This window comes from Pleurodeles waltl, chromosome 9, assembly GCF_031143425.1.
Source record: "Pleurodeles waltl isolate 20211129_DDA chromosome 9, aPleWal1.hap1.20221129, whole genome shotgun sequence".
Classification (NCBI taxonomy): Eukaryota; Metazoa; Chordata; class Amphibia; order Caudata; family Salamandridae; genus Pleurodeles; species Pleurodeles waltl.
In genome coordinates this window covers 438220203-438241130 of record NC_090448.1, presented here as the reverse complement: position 1 = coordinate 438241130, position 20928 = coordinate 438220203, and the positions used below count along the sequence as shown (strand labels likewise).

At 40.2% G+C, this 20928-nt stretch overlaps 1 protein-coding gene across 1 annotated transcript in view; it reads left to right on the top strand.

Moving 5' to 3' along the window:
• The window catches only part of LOC138259483 (cytochrome P450 2F2-like), an 883779-nt gene that overhangs the window by 177063 nt on the left and 685788 nt on the right, over positions 1–20928 (top strand). Inside the window, exon 3 of the mRNA XM_069207253.1 lies at positions 6694–6856. Within this exon, the coding sequence (XP_069063354.1) occupies positions 6694–6856 (163 nt within the window). The remainder of the gene's footprint in view (positions 1–6693; positions 6857–20928) is intronic.

The window sequence follows — 20928 nt, the reverse complement described above, 5'->3', positions numbered from 1 at the left end:
CTGTTCCTTCTGTGTGTGACCCAAGAGGAGTTTTGAAAGGCTGGATATGTTCCCTGTTGTAGCCAGGATAAAGAAGTAGTCAGTTGGCTGACCTTCTGTGTGGCTATAGAGACAAAACAAGCTGCAAACAGCATTTTCGCTGAAGTAAACCAACTAAGCAGTGGCAACTGGACCTGGATTGGACTTTGCTGTTGGCTTCTGCCTGACACCCTGACAGTCTCTAAGTGCCTTCTGCTGAGGCCCCTGGTGCTTCAGTAGTGTAATACAGTGATTGTGCAAGTTTCAGAAGAAAGTCTGGAAACTTTGCAAAACCATTCCTGTTGAGCTCCAGAGTTCCAAGTCGACCGGTTGGAAAAAGTATCCTACCAAGAGTTCCACGACGACAGACTGAATTTCAGCTTCTTCCTGGTCCAGGCTCCCAACACCACAGAAAAAATGGCTCCCAACACCTCCAAAGAAATGACTAAGTCCCATTCTGCATTGAGAATTAAGCATTTTTCAGCGGGTAATCTCCAAAGCACCAGAGCTCCAGTAGTATCAACCTGTTTCAAGTTTCTGGCCTTTGGTGACATGGTGACTGCTACAATTTCATCAATAGTCCTCCCAGTGAGGATTTTTCTTCTAGAAAAGTGACAAAGTCCTCTTATGCATTGGAAAGTAGATGAAATGTTAATGCTTTTCTTAAAAAGTGACAGAGTTCGTCCATGGTTTTCAGAAACTTTTTTTAACCTTTTGACTTCCATAGTTTTCACCGGGACCAATCCACTTGTTGGATTCAATCAGGAATCTATTGCCATTGCCTTGAAATCATGTCTAGGTCCTTTATCCAACTCTGTTTCTAATATGGTTTGAAATTGTCATTGTTTGGTGATTTTATTACTGTTTTGGTGCTGGATAAATATTTTACACGTTACCCTAAGTTACGCTTGAGTGCTCTGTGCCATAGCTAACAGGGGGTTGAGCTCCGATTAATTCAGGGATTTTGTGACTTCACCCTGACAAGATGTGTTGTTATTCCTTGAGGTGGACACTTTCCTACTCCAGCTAATAATTCCCTTCCATACAATGTCCCAGTATCAATTTTTATTATGATGTACAATTCCACCAGTGTCATACCTAGTAGTAAATATGCATGTGTTACTAATTTTCTCACTGTTAGCCAAAGCGCCATTCATGTTCCACAGATGCTTCCTCAGTGAAAGTGTCCAGTAGATTGTGATAAAACATTTGTTTCCACCTATGCTATTCTTCTTGTGGGGAATCCTTTCCTAGCCGGACACATTTGACAAGCCTGGCCTGATATGAGCTCTTCCTCACTCTCCTCGTATGGTACTTAACTGCAGTGAATGGGTGTCACAGTGGACTCAAGTGTGCACTTTCATCAGTAACTGCTCATACACTGATCACAGTTTGCCACATCACCAGAAATTAAGTTTGCGATTTCTTATTTTGCTAATGCAAATCGTAGTAATTTGCTCTCCTTCCAAGTCTACTTCTTGTACATTCAGCTATTTGTGAATCAGTTACTCTTAATTTGTGAATTGCTAAAAAGAGCATTTGTACATTTGGCCCTTAATCAATAGAAACAACGGTACCATGGTCAGTAATGGGATGTTCATTGCCTCATTTCAGAGCATCAGCTCCTTGAATGATTGCCTAGGCATGCTTATAGAATGTCATTAACGAGTATCGCTCAAAATGCATTATTAATAACCATAACTGTTATAATTTGTGGCAACCGTAGCAGCTCTTTAGTTAATTTGTCTTGATGGATTTTTAATGACTTACTTCATTTATACACCCAGCTCTCTTTTACATTCCTTGCTTTGGCCAATGCTTTTGCTTGTTATGCTCCATTTGCTGCAGCCATCGAGAACTACCAGCTGGCATTAAGGGCCCAATTCATATGTTGATGATAAGCATACTGTGTTGTAATGGTGAAAAGTATGCCTACTGCCAACATAATGGTCTGTCCTCCGAATTTAGATGTGGGCCGATCTTGGATTTAACCACGGTGGAGACTCTGCCATGATTAAACCACTCTGACGGCTCTTTGGACTAAGGACCATCAGAGGCAGACCTCTAAATCCACCCACCTAATTTAGATGGGCAGAATTAAAGGTCAGTTTTCACTCCCTGTCACTGCCAAGAAAACCGTGGTGGTGAGGGGCAGTAAACCTGTTTAACACTTCCCTCACCATAAGAGATGAGTGCCATGGTGAGAGGAATATTTTCTTTTTGAAAATAAAAAAGAAAACAGTTTGTTTTAGGGCTCCATCATGTTGACGGAGCCCTGTACCAAACTGCAAAAAGCACTTACAGGAACCACTGTGACTGGGATTCCTGCCAGTGCATTAAGAAATAACCACCTGCTTGGCAGTCTTTTCTAAATCTAGAGGATGGTACCAGGGCAACAGAGTAATTTACTCTGTTGCCCAGGTGAAGAAAAGTGCATCTCCAAGATTACAAATCTGTCCCTAAATATCAAACCCCCATGTGAAATCCCAAGGCTGTCATAAGTGCTCCATCTTTCTTATGAGTCATTGTTATGCCGAACAGTATGAATGTATGCCATTTTATTTATGTCTTGTACCATAGTCTTTAATAGGAAACCTCTTACACACATTTATTTCCATTTGCAAAACTTTTTAAACAGGAATATGATTTATGAAGTAACTTCCGGTTGTCTGAAGGATCTCATCATTCACGCATACGAAAAGATTGCAAAGTCAACTGATTCATCTTTAATGTGCTGATGCATGCAAACATAGACATACACACAAACTATTTCTGAAAATATCCATATGTAACCTGCCTCTTTCCCTGCCTCCTATATCTGTGCCCTATTTTGCTTGGACACTGCACCTGTTCTTTGGAGGTAGGAAACCTGTAGTGGTGCTGCCCTGCATGTGACTGTTCATGGCGGGAAGCTTGCAGTGCCTTTGCCATGAAGTACCTGTTCTATGCATTAAACTGAATCTTGCTGTTCTGCTGCCCAGCGCTGCCTTCTCTGAGTTTGTGAAGGAAGCTTCCAGCACTGCTGCCATGCAGCAACAAATCTGTGTCTACCTCCCTTCTACTACAACTGGTCTCTGAATCATTATAATAAAATAATATTTGGTGGGACAGTTTTGAAAGTAAATATTTGCATTTTTGTTTAATAGATTTGCTAATGCAGCACTAAACTATATTTCCATGATGTTGGATCTATATTATTGTTTAGCTTTTTATGGGAAGAAAGATATCTGGTGATTAGGAATGGTCAGTGAACACAAGTTGACATATAGGCCCTCATTATAACATTGGTGGTAAAAACCGCCTACCACCGCGGCCACGGCTGCCAAAAGACCGTTGACATGGCTACCAGCCGTCCGCCATAGTATGACCTCAGCCAGATTTCTGCCACAAGAGGCCATACTGGCAGATGGCGGTAAGGTGACACTGCTGCCACCAGCAGCGCCACACCAGTAGACCACCTCCAGCCATACTATGAGAAATAATAAGGCCTGGCAGTGTTCTGCTGGCGGGTGGTGCTGGCGGTAGCGGCGCCCCATCCCGTCTCCTGCCGGAAGACCCCCGGATCCAGGTAAGTTGGGTCTCCGACAGGGGAGGGGAGTGAGGGGTGTTGTGTGTGTGTGTGGGGGGGGGTGTGCATGTATGTGTGTGCATGATTGCGGGGGGGGTGTTGAGTGTTGATTGCGTGCATGAATGTATGGAAGTGTGAGTGCGTGTATGCATAGAAATCGTAATGCGTGTCTGTGTGTATGTTTTGCAGTGTGTGTGGATGTGTGTGTGATTGGATTCATGCATGCGTGTATGTATGTGTGAATGAGTGTGTGTGTGTGAATGGGGCCGTGGATTTAGGGGGAGTGTTTGGAGAGGTAGTGGGGTGGGGGGATGTTTGGAGAGGTGGGGGCCTCGTACCAGTGACAGGGAAGGAATTCCCTGTCACTGATAGGGCCTACAGCCATGGTTTTTGTGGCATTACGAATGCCACAGAAACATGATGGTAGGCAGGGTCATAATCCCGCAGGCGGCACAATGGCGTCCGCCGGGCTGGAGATGGTTATGTCCAGCCCGGTGGCTGCTTCCGCCATGGTGGTCTGAGTGGTACAATGTCATAATGTGGCGGTAAGTACCGCCAACCTGTTGGCGGCACTACTGCCAAATTATCGCCGACTGCCGGGGTCATAATGACCCCCATAGTCCCTAAGGTCTGACTCCATTTTATGTAGGCCCAACCCCATCTTGGTTCATGAGGACCACCATCTTCCGTAACTTGGTCAATGGAAACCGCCATATTCCTACATTATGCTGACTCATTGTCAAGTGTGTCTTTTAAGGCAGATGTTGCTAGACCTTATCTTTCTAGGACCTGTGATATTGTCAAGTTCTTCATTTAATGACATAGATACAACAGCTACATCAACATTCAACAAGTCAAATGTGTACTCCTCACCATGTCAAGGTTGAATAATAATACATACAGACATATAACCAAAATAATGTAGTCTAAATTGACATGTTTTTTGCTTCCAAACGTACCTGAAATGCATAACTTGATGCGCAAAATCTCTGTCAGGCATTCCAAAACCTATGTCATAAATTCCAATCTCTGATGCGATTTAGGATATAAGGACTGTCACTTGACCACTTGTCAGGAGAGGTCCTTCGCCCAGATTATCGCCTGGGATTCTGGCAGAGATGGTCTCTTCTACTGTCAATGCACTTCACACTTGGCTGATGATGCATCTCACCTGATGACTGAAGCTAATAAAGCCAAGTCCCAGAGAAAGGCCAACTGACTGCTACCACAGTTGATGTTTGCCCTTTGTGGGGAACAATGTCTTCATGCCTCCAGTGATAAAGACAGACTTTGTTGTCAACAAGGTATACAGTGCGTCTCTTCTCCCTAAGAAACTTCAGACTGCATGTTGCTCTGCCTTTCATGTTCTCATAACATAGTGCATGGAAGTAGGCATTAGGGTGTTAGGTTCTAGATGGCATTTTAATGACATTTTAACAATGCTAAAAATGTTACTTTTATTCTCATTAATTATAACGTGTTTTGTTGCTGTTTTTATAATATTCTGTGTAGTTTTTTAGATGTACTGAGAAACATATTGTTCCTGTAGTAATAAGTACTTTTAGCTTAAAAAAATTAATTCTTCTTAGTATTGTGTGCTGAATAACATACTAAGGTTTGTATCTGTTTCTATTGTGCCTCTGATCCCTGTGTGGGATTCTTAGTAAACCAATATACCTCTGTATCAATTACATATTGAATGGTGTTTGCGGGTCTACTATAACTTGCCTTTTAGATTAATCGCTGGTGCATTGAACCAAGTTCACCCATGGGTGGGAAAGAAACCTTTCTAGAGTTATGCCAACATCATAACTAACACAACAAAGTCATCTAGATTTAACTTTTCAATGCTTTATAAATTTTATATGAGAATATTTTAAATGTAGTATTAGATTGCATGGGAATTTTTTTTTAAATAAACGTTTCCTAAAATTGAAAGTAAAACAGCTTCTTATCCCGCTCCGCCTTCTTCCATATTTGCTCCTCCTATTGCAGCCATTTATAGATCTCTTATCATAATTTTCTCCCTTCATCTCATCAACTTGTATTGCTATATCTTCTCCAGGGCACCTTGTGCTCCCTCACACTTCACTAGGCATGAGCGGATGAGATTTTTATTCTGCAGAATTCCGTGGAGTTACAATAAAACTCTGTGAGATTCTGCAGAATTCTGCAAACAGGCAGAAATAGGCACATCGCACTGCTCGTGCTGTGATCCAGCTCCGGGAGCTTGCTCTGAGCTGAAAAATCAGCACCAAGCAGTTCACCAGAGGGCACAGCTCCCTGAGTTGATTTTGCTGCCACTCAAATACATTTTCTACTGGAGCGGCAGCTTTCTAACCGCAAATGGTTGCGACCACTTGCATTAGAGAAATCTCATTGGGTGCCCTCCTATCGACCGAAAATTGCTTAAGGGGATGCTAAATCTTGCTCACCAACTTACTGTTTGCAAGCTGTGTGCAATAAAAAATCTATGGCATGAGGAAATTGGTGGGATTTGGCTGAAACTCCTCAATGTAAACGTAATGCAAAGAGGCCAAAATTCTGTAAGATCATACAGTGGAGTGGAATATATCACCCACCCCTACTCTTTACCACACCACGCTTATCCCCTATTATTCCCTCACTATTTCTTCTCTTTCTCTTCCCTATGTTTTGAATGTCATATCAAGTTTTTGTCTTTTTTCAGTTTTTCTCTTTTATGTATTGCCACAATTTGTACTTCTCTAGCCACTATTACTTTTATTAATGTTTTCCCTTAGCCACTTTCTAATTATTCACTTCCGTCATGATCTACAATAATGCCATGTGTGATGTACTCAGCAAATGTAGTTTGCAGCTTAACTTCTAATTACACTGCTTCCCTATCATAGGTTTTCTACATTTTCAGGAGACATCTGTGACCCAATAGTTTAATAATAGCGCAATTGCTCATTGAGCAGACATGAAAAGATACTGAATCTATAGGAAAGGTATCATTGTACATGAAAACACTATCTGTCCTAAAATTTTATTCACACTATTTCATCTATTTTTTCAAGTAATTTGCCTTCATGAAAAGTGTCTTGATGGCAAATAACTTCTCTCTGTGGGCTGTCTCTTTCCAGCTGCACAAGAAGTATGGTTCATTGTACACTCTCTACCTTGGACCGAAGCAATACGTGGTACTCTGTGGATATGAGACTGTGAAGGCTGCCCTAATTGACAGTGGTGATGCTCTTAATGACCGTGGACATTATCCTCTCTTTTCCAATTTCACCAAATGCAATGGTGAGTACAATGTTTCGGATATTTACATTTATTATTAGGGACAGACAAGTCATTAGTGCCAAATGTTGCATGAAACATTTGACACCTTCACTGACTTTTTTCTTGCACTACTGTTTGTGGCTATGTGTATATGCGTGATACAAAAACACATTTGTGTCAAACTTTGCTATGGTACCACACTGAGGGGGTACAGCCAAGGTATTCATGTCTCAAAGCTCTTTGGGAGAGAAAAAACGAAGGCACACTGGTCAGTGTCATCTTTTGATTTTAGTCTTAGTATACTTTCAGGTTATGTTTCTGATTTGTTTACATTTTAATTATGCCAAAGAAATCAGAGTAATTTCTGATAATTTTGTGTTACTCTTTTGCTGCAAAATTAACAAAAGTTACACACGGATTTCGGAGAGGTGAAATATACTAATAGCTCTCCAGTTTTCACAATAGTAGGGAAAGTATTGGACTTTGTAGAGGTTACATTTACTATTCCCACTCCAAAAACTGCAATAGTAAGAAATTGTTGGATTTCAGAGAGGTGAAATGTACTACTTGCAATTCAAACAGTGCAATAGTATAGAAAGTGTTGGGACTTTGATAGGGTAAAATGTACTATTCTCACTCCAGTCTGGGCAACAGTAGGGAAAGTGTTGGTTTTTGGAGGGGTGACATTTACCACTCCCACTCCAGTCAGGCAACAATTGGGTAAACTTTGGAATTCAGAGGGGTGAAATTTACAAGTCTCACTCCAAGCACTACAACAGGAGGGAAAGTGTTAAACTGCAAATATGTTAATTTTGTTATTCCTACAGCAGTTTAATCAAGAGTAGAGAAAAAACACATTACATATATGATTAACCCCATGAATGAAGAAAAAATAATAAACTCAATAAACAAATTCACATAATATATATAAATCTACATATTTATATATCAATATAAAACAATACATTTAAATAATTACTATAAATTGTTTCACTTAATAATTCATTAACTTCACACCTTGTACCCTTACAAACCTAGCAGTCGCACCTAAAATATAACTAAAAAAATAACTTTTCCATAACTTACAGATTTCAAATAAATTAAATATTAATTAATTCATTGTTAAGTATTACTTCCCGTCCTTGACCTCCCAGCAGCCCATAAGTGAAAAGTACCTTAAATAAATAAGTACAGCATAATTTACATAACTGATAATCAATTAAATATGCAAATAAAAATAAATAATACATTATTACTTCATTAACTTCTCATACTATACCCCTACAAACTCAACAGCTCCCAACTAAAATGTAACTCAGATAAATAAGTATAGCAAAATATAGTTTGTAATTTTAAGTGATTTAGGGCCTGATGTACAACGCCTTTTTGCAGTCGCAAAATGAGAAAATCGATGTTTGCGACGGCAAAAATACCAAGTAAGATGTATGCAGTTACCGACTCGCGAAATAGGGGTTGTGACTTGCAATTAGGAAGGGGAGTCCCGAGGGCGTCTCTTCATAACTGTGAGTGGCAGCGGTATATGTGATTGTTTTGAGACTGTGAACTTGGTCACAAAACATTCACAGTTAACACCAATTTCAAATTGGTGCTAACCCATTTGCAAGTAGGAAGGGGTCCCTATGGGACCACTTCTCTTTTGTGAATGCATGCGAAAATATTTTTTCAGAGCAGACAGTGGTCCCATGGACCACTGCCTACTCTGAAAAAATGAAAAGAAAAGTTTTCAATCTTTCTTTTGAAAATGTATACCATTTTCCTTTAAGGAAAATAGTCTGCATTTAAATAAAAATAATGCTTTATTGAAAATCAGTCACAGACATGGTTGTCTTCTGAGCCCGGCAGGCCATCATCTCTGTGAGTGCTGCCATTCCCAATGGGGTGGCAAATTGCGACCTGCCTCATGAATATTAATGAGATAGTTGACTTGTGACCCCATGGGGAATCACTAAATGTTTCTGAGACACATTTGTACATTTCATTTTGGGAGTCCCTAACTGCGATTCGCAATGAATTGCAATTAGAGACTCGCAAAATGGACCGGTCGTACATTAGGCCCTTAGAATCTTTAATATATTTGCTAATAGTAATTTATATTGTTGTAGAGGGTTGTTGAGTTTGTAGGGGAATGGAGGGAAGTTAATTAAGCAAAATTAATTATCATTTAATTAATTAATAATTTCCAAATAATTATGTGAATGGTAGTAATTATATAAATTATGCAATATTGATTTGTTTTAGTTACATTTTAGGTGCGGGTTGCTGGGCTTTTAGGGTATATGGTGGGAAGTTAATTAATAATTATTTAACAATTAATTATTGTTAATTATTTAATTGACTAGAGAGCGAGGTTCCACAGACACTTGTTAATGCAATTTCTCTCATCAACCTAGTGCTCATATTTCGTGTGTCTTGCCACCTCCTTATTAAGTACACTAATATGACTTAACACGTGGAAAATCCTTCCCTGTTCCCTCTCCAATAGTTTCTTTTTACTGATTTCTGGTTTGAATGTGAACAGAATTTTCTCCAGCACTTACAAGTGAAAATCATAATCTGTGTGCCTCACTTGTATATAGTGACTCACTTTTTCGATATCTGTAGACCTTGAAGGATGTTGCTATAGTATTCTACAACCAGCGCAATCACCTTTCTCGTGGTCAGCCTAAAATATTTTAGTTTAGAATGGTAATTTGTGGTTAGCAAAAAATATATCTAATCTGTAATAACAGGATAAAGGGGTATTCATATTGGAACATTGACCATTGACAACATAAATACTAATGCTATTTCTAATTTTTAGGTTCATTAAAGTGCTACAATTTGATCAATGAATGGCCATCTTCCTCGAATCAAAACTGCCAAAAAAATATGATTTTTTGGATCCTGTTTGGCGGCTAAACAGGATTATATCTGACTACAACGATCAGAGTGGCAGAATAGGCAATGATCTGCCACATGGGTGGGCTCCTATTTTAGTATAGACTATGCATAATTGAATGGGTTGGTGTATATAAATATTACCAACTGAGTGCACTGGCACATTAGATGTAAGTGTTTTTTGTTCAACTCCATGAAAACAGTGCAAGAACATTTGCTTATAGGTCAGCCTGTAACTTATATCAACATATATCAACATAGCAAGGGCAAAATTGATAAACATAATTTTATTCTGCTTTCTCAGTAAAGTTAACTGAGATTTTTATGTATTCTTATTAATCATAATAAATGTGCCATCCTGATGAAAGCACTAAAGCATTGGAGAGGCGGTGCGGCATGCCTTTTTGTCTTGACATCATAAAGAAAATGAAACCGTGCCTCTCTATGTTCTTTATCACGTACAAGGGCACACTAATTAACTTTATTGCCTACCCTCATACATTTATTAAATTGATTTTTTTAAAGTGTATACAGGCTTCTTTATCACAAAGAGTAGAGATGGATGAGAAGGGAAGGGAACTCGACTGGGTAGTGAAGAGAAGACACATCGATGTGAGTATGTCAAGTTTAATCATCAACCAGAAAACAGCCAAGTCCCAGCAACAACTGCCTCACACAGGAACCTAGCGAACATTCTCTGCACAATATTCTAAAGCCATGCAATCTATGCATAGAATGCTACAAACCATCACAAACCCTTCCTTCACAATAAATTGAATACAATGAACCTTGAAAATAAAAAAAAAATAGATATACAATGCAAACTGAAAGTGTACACCTAATATAAAACAAACCACTACAAACCAAAAAGTGAAAGTACATGTCCAATCATGTGAAATAAATTACATACGTATTACATAACATAACTTTTTGGACTCTGTTCACAACCCTTCCCATCATGCTTCAGTGTCTGACTTTGGCCACCACCCTTTGCATTATGCTTTCCGGTGCTCACGTCCATCTTCTCACACACTTACGTGGACATGGAGCGAGGTACTATTGATATCGAGCTTTTGTTCCACACGTTTCTATTCTTAAGAACCACAACATACTCTTTTAATTCCTTCACCTAAACAGGTGGTAAGAAAACCCTTTTTGGATGTGACCAGGTTTTTTGATTCTCACCCAATCACCTGCCTTAACTGTTAAAAATGTTAAAGTTAAATTTCTTGCATCTCCCTAAACACCAACTGGGTACTATTGTCAGTGACTACTTCATCAGGATACCCCTCCTTTGCAAACACCCCCTTGAAAAAAGCTTGATGACTGGGGCAAAATTCTCACTCTCCAAAAATTTGATTTCAGGCTGCTTGCTAAAATAGTTGATCAAAACACAAGTATATTTTGGTGTGCTGCCTAATACAAAGTATGGTCTGGATAAGTCAAAGCTAATTTATTCCATTGTGAATCATCCATGGCTACAGAAGTAAGAAGACTGGAGCAATCACAGGCCTCTTGTCACTGAGAACACCTGCACAACAATTCCAGGCAAAACATTTGGCAGCCATGTCAACTCCCAGCCACCAAACATTCTCCCATACCCTGCATTTCATAGCACAAATCCCAATATGATTTTCATAATTTATAGTTGAAACCTTGACAAGCAAATCCGATGTAACCACCCAAAAAACAAATCTACGCAAAACACCATTGACAACTGACAATTCAGCTGAAACTCTTTGATAAGGAATTCAGGGGCATTCTTACAAGAATATCAGGCAGGCAGGAATGTCCCGCATTAAATTAATACAATGCATTCCTGCCTTTTCCGTGTGCAGGTACCATTTTGGCTGTCTTGGCCTATGCAGGCACCCTGGTACCATGGTACCGGGGAGCCTGCGTTGTAAGGAGGATTTTTTTGTGCAGGAAGGTGTACCTTCCTGCACAAAAACAATCCCCTAAGGCAGTGGTTCCCAACCTGTGGTCCGGGGGCCCCTGGGGCCCGCGAAGCCTCCTCAGGGGGTCCGTGACTGCTTAAAAATGTAAAAAATATTAACAGATTAGGTTCTCAGCTTTCAATAATGGTTAAGTGGGGTGGGTCCCCGGATTCCAAAAATGATTCTGTGGGGGTCCCCGGTTCCAATAAAGATAAAATGGGGGTCCACAGAAGTCAAAAGATTGGGAACCACTGCCCTAAGTCATTTTCCTCTTTCTATGTGTGCTGCATTCTGGGGGAAAACACAAGGAGAAATAAAGATATTTCTCCGTGTTACACCTCACCTGGGGAGGTGTAGAACTTTGGCCCATTTCCAGGTCTACATGGGAACACCCACGCAACACCCATGGAATTCCTCCCTGGAGCAGAGTAACGCAATGTAGTGATTTGTGCTGCATTGCATTACTCTGGATGTGTCAAACCACTCAGGGCCATATGTGGCTTGTAAATCACATTTTGGAGTTGCGTCACACATGCACCATGTTGCCTGGTACAAGAGCAATGCAATAATCTCATAAATTTGGCCCTAGGTTCACTTGAATCTCCTTGACAGCAGGCCAACAACTTATGACATATCCCATAACAATTTGTAATTCTCTATTGTCTGCTAATGCTTCCCTATCAGAGAGGGCCCTATTCATGACAACCTCAACAGAACATACTTTCAGACCATGTCCAATTCTTCATTCTCTCCATACTATGACTCAGACTCATGCAATGGCAATCTTGACAAACAATCAGCAATGGAATTCCTAGCACCCACCACATACTCCAGCTTGTACTGAAACTCTTGCAGTCTATATCACCAATAGGCAAAATGAAGAGAGGCTCTTCCCTCATCTCTAGTGCTTAATTTGTCCACAAACAGTTTATGGTTTATTCTCAGTGTAAACTTGTTGCCCCTCACAATTGTTTGAGGTATTGCACACCCCACCACTAACTTAGAGCCTTTTTATCTATGGTGGAATAAGTGGCCTTTGCACCCCACAGAGCACTTGAAGCAAACACAATGATCTGTTTGCAACCATTGCTTCACCTTTGCTTGAGCACAGCACGAAGGTCCAAATTGCTAGCATTGGTGGAATTTATGCAGATGACATTCAGATCAAACAGTTTGAGAGGGCGAACTGCAAATAATTTCATGTCTAATAGGCTAAAAACTTTGCCACACTCACCATTCCAAACTGACTTTGTGTTCTCCTTGAGCAATTTCCTTGAACAAGCTGGTCTACTTGCAAAATTGCCTATAAAATTGACATAGTACTCTATTAAACTAAAAAGATATTCGAGTTGGTTCTTATTAGTGTGCTCAGGTGTTTCCTCAATTGCTTGAAAAATGTTGACCCTGGGTTACACTCCTTCTTTAGACACATGAGTTCCAAATAATCTACCTCATTTTGAGAAGGTTTGCACTTATCCTTCCCTAGTGTCAGCCCACTTAATCTCTATGTATCAAAAACATACCTTGACCTATTGTCATGCTCGCATTCATTTTTTCCATATATCATGATGTCCTTTTGAAAATAACTTCTGATATATCCTAGAAAAATGTGATTATTGAGCTCTGGAACACGGCTGATGCATACACCAAACCAAATGACATTCAAATATAGTGATACACACCCTCTAGATTCTTCACACAACTCTACCTGGTGATAAGCAGCTGACATCTAAAGAAACACCACTCCCTTAGGAGTTGCTAAGATTTAGTTAATATTGGGCAATGATTGGCAGTCAATCCACATATTAGCATTCAGATCCCTCAAATCAACACACAATCCCAAAGCATTGAGATCCCTCAAATCAACAAACAATCTCATAGACTTGCCTGATTTGTGTACCAAACCAATTGAACCTTTAATAGGTTCAAAAATACCCAAATTACACAATTTCTCAAGTTCTAATTTCAGCTCATTTCAGAGCCTCAAAGGTGCTTTGCATGCCTTATGCACAGTTGCTTGAGCATTGTTCAAGATGATGTGGTGCTTGAACCATCTGTTGTTTGTCGAACTTCTTGTTGAAAAATCCTGATGTTCACTCAGCCACCCACTTCTACTCAGCTGACCTATACTGAAAATTATTGGGATAACTCTTTTCTGGAAACTACCATACTAGGATGATTTACTATATTCAGATCTCCTTGTTCATACCATCATTACAGATTGATCCATCTTTCATAACATACACTGGTCCCGTGGTGTAACTACCATTCAAATTCCAACTTGGCTTCAAATTTACCCTCATCTTCAACTCTCTTTCCCCCATACACAAATATTTTAATGTGTGATGTGTGTAAATGTACCCTTGAAACTCAGCAAAGTCCTTTACATTCACAAGCGTGAAAGGAAACATGATACTGCCATGAATTTGATCGTATTGCCATTGACTAAAATTTTATTCACACAGGACTGTGTCATATCAAACCCACTCATTGTATACATAGTAAATATCCCCACAGTCTCACCCTGCCATGCTAGGACAAAGACAACATCGGTATGCAGTTGCCATCATCAGAAGAAACATTCTCCATCAAGGTTTTTCCCCTGACGCTGATTTACAAACATACATAACCTCCATTCTTTCTACACTTAAAGCAAGTCTGATTTACAGCATTATAAAATATGGCATTACCTAAGTGTGATTCACTGCCATACGGAAACACAACATATCACTCTTTTCACAGTCAGACTTGGTGCCTCAATTGACCATTCTCTGTTGAAACGTGCCTCCTTCTACTTCAGAGGACTGTTTATTAGATAGTTTAGAAATCTCACATGGTCTAGTGCTACTGTTAATTTACTTCATGCACAGTGTGGAGAGTGAATACTTTTAGCTATCCCTAAAGCTGTTTCCAAATTAGGATCCCAAGTGGGTAGAAGTCTCTGCTGAACCTTCCTATTGATAGTCCTATCTATTAACTGGTAACAGAAAATGTCATCCTTAAAGTCCTTATAAATGCACATGGGTGCAAGAAACCTTTGAGCAGCTACAAAATCATTAGTGGCCTCTCCAGGAAATTGTGAATACTGTAAAAATGTATGCCACTCAATTCCTTTTTGGATTAAATCTTGTATTGAGAGTTCTGACAATAAATGCATATTCATCCACAACATCTAGGGTGTCCCCACCCTCACCAGCTTCAGTATGAACATTTACTTTTTCCACTGGCAATGTTTTAAAAAAATGTTCTCTTTAGAAGTGAACTTGTCACAGTTGATTGTCTCAAAATATGCTTCAAATGCTTCTTTCCATCATGGCCAATAGAGTAGGGGAGTTCCTAGAAGAGGTAAAAATGGCACAGAAACTACAGTCTTTTCCATTATTGTGACCTGGCATGGGTGAGCTGCTGCCAATGACTATGTTGTGCTGTACTATGCACCCGCTCACAATCTACTGATCAGGCTGCAGTAACCCAGTAATAAGCTGTGCCTGTCACACTGGGTGATCTACTAATCAGGCTGTGGTAACCAAGTAATAAGGTGTGCCAGTCACCGTGGGTGCATGCTCAATATTCACACTTCATTGTGGCAAACAAGAAAAACGAAATTCAATATCCAGCAAGTCCCAAAAAAATTAAATTCTATATTCAGCAATCTACAGTTTCTTGGTTGAACAATGAAGGGCTTCCCAATTCACCAAAACAGCTGCCACAAATGGAGATAACATGATTTTGTATGGTAGGTTAGACACAAATTCCATCTCACCCTTGCAAAATGGCTGCTGAAATGTGCTACACGCAGAAAGCGCTTCTTTCTAAAGGAAGTTGGATCTTGTGAAGTATACTCTGCACACGTAGATTTGATGTTATTCTGTTAATTAAGAATAATCCATCAAGTAAGGGCGACCACATCTGCTGCATCTCACAGATCAGTCCAACTGTCGCTAGCAACATTATAAGTTACATATGAGCATTCTTTAATGACCTAGCTAACATTCTACAAATGTCACAGTTTATACTTAGAAGTAAACACAACACATCTCCTTCCTTAATGGAGACAATATTCCATAAAGAAACATAACAACCTTAAAAGTGAATATAAAGAACAAATTACTACTGTATAAGGAATATATAATGATAAAAACGGAACAACAAAGCAATACATTTTCAAGATTGTATAGAAGGAATAGCTAAGAAACATAAGGGGATATTTTGACTTTGGTGGTAAAAACCGCCTACCGCCACGGTGATGGCCGCCAAAATACAGCCACCACAGCTACCAGCCGTCCACCATATTATGAGCACTGCCGGGCGTCTGCCACAAGAAGGGCAAAAATCCGGCAGTGTTCATGGTGGCAGATGGTGGTAAGCTGCCGCTGCTACCACCAGCACCGCCATGCCAGTAGAACGCCACCAGCCGTATTATGACATGAAATACGGCCTGGTGGTGTTCTGATGGCGGGGCGCACCTGGCTGTAGCAGAGCCCTTTCCCGTTCCCTGCCAGAAGACCTCCTCCACAAAGGTAAGTCGGGCTTCCAGCAGAGGAGAGGGGTGGGAGGGTGGGGGTTGTTGTGTGTGTGTGTGTGTGCATGAATGTGTGAATTAGGGTGTGAATGCGTCTGTGTGTTCTTTTCGTGGTTGTATGCATGTGAGTGAATGCATGTAAGAATGGTGAAGTGAGTGCGTGTCTGCATGTCAGTGTGAATGTGTGTGAGTATGTCTGGAAGTATGCATGTTTGAATGCCTGTATGGCAGTGTGTGTATGAATGCGTGTATGCTAGTGTGAGTGATTGGGTGTGTGCGTGTATCAGTGGGGTGAGGGGGTGTATGATTGGATCAGAGGGGGTGGGGGTTTGTAATTGGATCATAGGGGGTGGGTGTGTGTGTGTTTGAATGTCGAGGGGTGGGGGGTTAGTGTATGTATGGCGATCGGGCTGCTTTGGATGGAGGTAGGTGGGGGGCATCTGGTGTGTGTTGGGAGGTGGGGGGGCCACCTACCGGTGACAGGGAAGGAATTCCCTGTCACCGGTATGGCCTGTGCTGGCCGCCAGGCTGGAGATTGACATCTCCGGCCCGGCGGCTAATACTGCCATGACGGTATGAGTGGAGAATTGGCGGGTTGGCTGCAGCCAACCCGCCATTCTCATAATGTGGTGGCATGTACCGCCAGCTTGTTGGCGGTACTACCGCCACATTAACACTCACCGCCGGGGTCATAATGACCCCCATAGTCTTGCAAATACACTTGTCTTTTGATTTCTGTACCAACCTTACTACTTGAGGAATTTCCTGAATAAGTGTGATCTTGTACCTCCTCATCAATGTGAACGTCATTGCTACCTACATCATTCTTATGATTAGCTCCGTCAGACTCATTTTTATCTATCTCCCATTGGTGAGAACTTCCTCTATCATCATCAATGTGTGATTCCAACCAATTGTAATCCTTCTCTTCCTTATCATTCTCAACCTTCACATTTTCACTGCATTTCACAAAATGACTGAAATGCCACACATACTCATCACTCAATCTTGCAGCATTAGTAAAAATTTCTAATACTTCTAAAAGATCAGAATATTTGCTTTCTCCCTTTTGTACTTTATATGGAAATTTCACACATACCACATCACCTATGTGCAGACCTGGATCTTTTGCTCTGCAGTGCTCGACTTGATACCTTTTATATTTTTCTTGAGCCGCCATAATATTCTGCTTAACTGCTGTAGGAGACCATTGTCTCAGTCCTGAATTGAGCAACCAACCTTGTTTTCCTTTGTAAATGGAATGCTCCCTCTTATAATAGTGAAAGAACTTTACCCTGTCACCATTGGGGTGGTGCAATACATCCACACCATTTTCTTTATTCTCGACCCCCAGTTTATATTTTTACTCTTGGCTAGTTGCAATGAATCCTTTACTACACGATTAAACCTTTCCATTTCTCCATTGTCACTAGAATGTTAAACTGAGGTTGCCTTGTGCTCAATCCCATTCCTTTTAAAAAAACTTTCCAGTTCCAAATTCTTAAATTGCAACCCATTTTCTGTAATAACTCTCTTGGGCACACCTTTCCTTTGAAACAGTTCATCCATGAACAAAATCATATTTTCAGCATTGGCCTTATTCACAAATTGCACCTCAGGCCACTAAGAAAAAGTCTATAGCCACTAATATGTTGCAACTTTCATTGTTTTCAAAGATTGGTCCCATAATATCAAACCCTATGGTTTACAATGCCGCTTCTGGACATGGAACTGGAAGAAGTGATGGTTTCAACAACACCTGAGATTAGTCAGCATTCATACATAAATTACACTGTCTCACAATCCTTTGCCCTCAACATCTTGCCTAGGACACCAATAAACTTTGTAAGCCTTCTTTTAGTCTTGACTATACCCAATTGACCATTGTGACATGTTTTCACCAGAGTTTCTCTCAATCCCCTTGGTGAACCAATCCTTTCCCCTCTCAAAATATTTTCATTTATCACAGACAGGTCTCTGTGTACTTCCCAAACATTCTTCAGTTCGGGTTCTAACATTTTTTTTCAGGCCATCAATTCATGGAATAAGGTTTAACGTTACCAAGGGTATCATTTAGTAAACATGCATCCCTCCATTCTTTGGCACAAATGGCATTATTTCTGATTTTCCCATCTACCCATGCCACACTTCATTCAATACAATACAATATTCAATACAATACAATAGTCTTACAAACATTCTTGCAATTGTGGGAGTAGCTTTTAACAATCCTTCAGAGGACAATACCCATTTCACCTCAATTTGAAAATACCCTATAAAGTTCCTAAAGTATTCCAGACCCCATACAACAGCAAAAGTCTGCTCAATAATGGAATACCGTTCTTCTGCTGGGGACGTTGCCCTAGAAGCAAACGCTACAGTACGTTCTTTCCTGTCTGCACATTTTTTAGATAACACGGCACCAATCCCTTTATTGCTTGCATCAGTAGTTGTCACCAAAGCAAGTTTGGGATCCAATCTACACAAGTGCTTAGCTTCACAAATATCTTCTTTGTTGTTTTCAAAAAAATCACTTTGCAATCTGTCTGTCCACTCAAATGTACACTTATTTTTTAACAATTTTCAAATTATATGTCTTTTCAGAACATTTCTCTACAAATTTAGCTCCAAGTCCAACCAATCTTAAGAACGATCATAATTCATCTTTGTCACTAGGTGTTGGTGCATTTTTAACAGCATTTAACAATGTTTTCTTTGGTTTTATGCTGCCTGCAGTTATTTCATGCCCCAAATAATCCAGGGATTTTACTCCAAACTTGCATTTACTAAGTTCAGATGTTAACCCACTTGCTTGCAATGTCTCTAACACATCTTTTACCCTCACATCATATTGTACTTCTATTTCCCCCATAATCAATATGTCATCCTGGAAAAACATTATGCCAGGCATGCCCTTGAACAGCATATGCACAGGCTTTTTGAACACAGCTGGGGCTGATGCAAGCCAGAATGGCATGCGAACACACCTGTAACAACCCTGTGGGGATCATAAAAGTTGTTAAGCTTTTACTCTTATCATGTAGCTTTACCTGATGGTATGCTGATGATAAATCAATTAATGAGAACCATATCATATTTTTTTGTTAGTGCCAACATCTCACGGATCTTGAGTAATGGAATTTTTTTTACAACAGTGTTCTTATTAAGTTCACTCACATCTACACATAAACGGATCTAGCCATCGGCCTTCATGGCAACAACCAACGGTGTGATCCATTCTGAAGCGTCCATCTGTTTGATGATCTTTTCTTTTAATAAGGCAATCAATTCTGTCTACTTTCTCTCGTAGAAACCAAGGAATGTCTCCTGATTTGTGCACCTTGGGAATTGCATTTTTTTTTAAATGATTTTATGTGTAAACCCTTCAAGACACCATTTTGTTCCCCAAAAGTACCTCAGGAAATTCATTCTTGAATTGGCTGCCATAATGTTCACTTTCATTCATGACTTAACGTGTTCAATACTATTAGCGTTTATAATAATATCTAGCTTTCTGTGATTGCTCCATCCCAACACCAATGGACCCTCCTATGCAATATACAATTTTCCTATGGCTTTCCTTCCTTTGCATTTAAAAGTAACTTACCTGTAACCTAACATGGTTATATGTTTTCCAGTAAAGCTTTCCAGAGCTACATCAGAGGGATTTAAGAAGGTTCCCAGAACTCCTGTGAATTTCTCTTCCCATAATTTCTTACCAATTATGCAGACCCAGAGTCTGCAACAATTAGGGCCAGGTTTAAGAAAAGTGGGTTCATTACATGTAGCCCCACTTTTCTTACGGACCCTTACACACCCTCTCCGCCACCATGAGTGCGCCAAATATAAAATACGGCATGCCATGGTGCACGGTAGGGGCAATAGCATCAGAATTTCTGACACTGTTGATGTACTGTTCAGAGTTAGCACCAACATTTTGGCACTAACCCTGAACAGTACATAGGGGCCTATTGAAAACAATTGCATGCCCCCTTTTAACGCCTGCTCTGAGCAGCCATTAAAAATGATGAAAAAATGATGGAAAGAAATCTTTTAGTTTTCTTTGCATCATTTTTTCGGACCCCCTAACGAGGAACGCCCCCTTTGCATACATTATGCCTGGCACAGGCATAACGTGGCGCAAGGGGTTACAAAGTGTTGCAATGCATGCATTGCACCACTTTATAAATTTGGAGCAGGGATTTTGGCCTCGTTGGACGACATTAGCGTAACAAAAATGATGCTAATGTGGTGCAAGAAGGCATTAGCCCTCTTAAATCTGGGCCTTAGTATTTCTACACCTCTCGAACTTATTTTGCAAACAGGTTTTTTCTAGATAACTCACTCAAGTGATCAATTCCCATGCCCTCTGTTTCTCTGGTTACCTTGACACTCAGAACACAGTTATAATGTTTAGAATTGCCCTCACCTGCTGATTTTCATGACCCCGAACTTGAGTATGACCTGTCTTGAACTGCAGTCACCTGCTTGTTCTTTTTCACTTTCCTACACACCGTGGAAAAGTGTCCCATAATACCACAATCCCCACATTTTTGATTGCGAGCAGGACATTTTCTACTATAAGCAGGATGATCCCTGCTCGCACATCTGTAACATCCTTTCTCTGTGGTTTTCATTTCTCTTTTCTTGTTTTCCTTTTGACCTTGAGCTTCCTTCTTTACCTTATATTCTACTTTATTAACTATGGGGGTTATTATGGCGGTCACTAGACCACA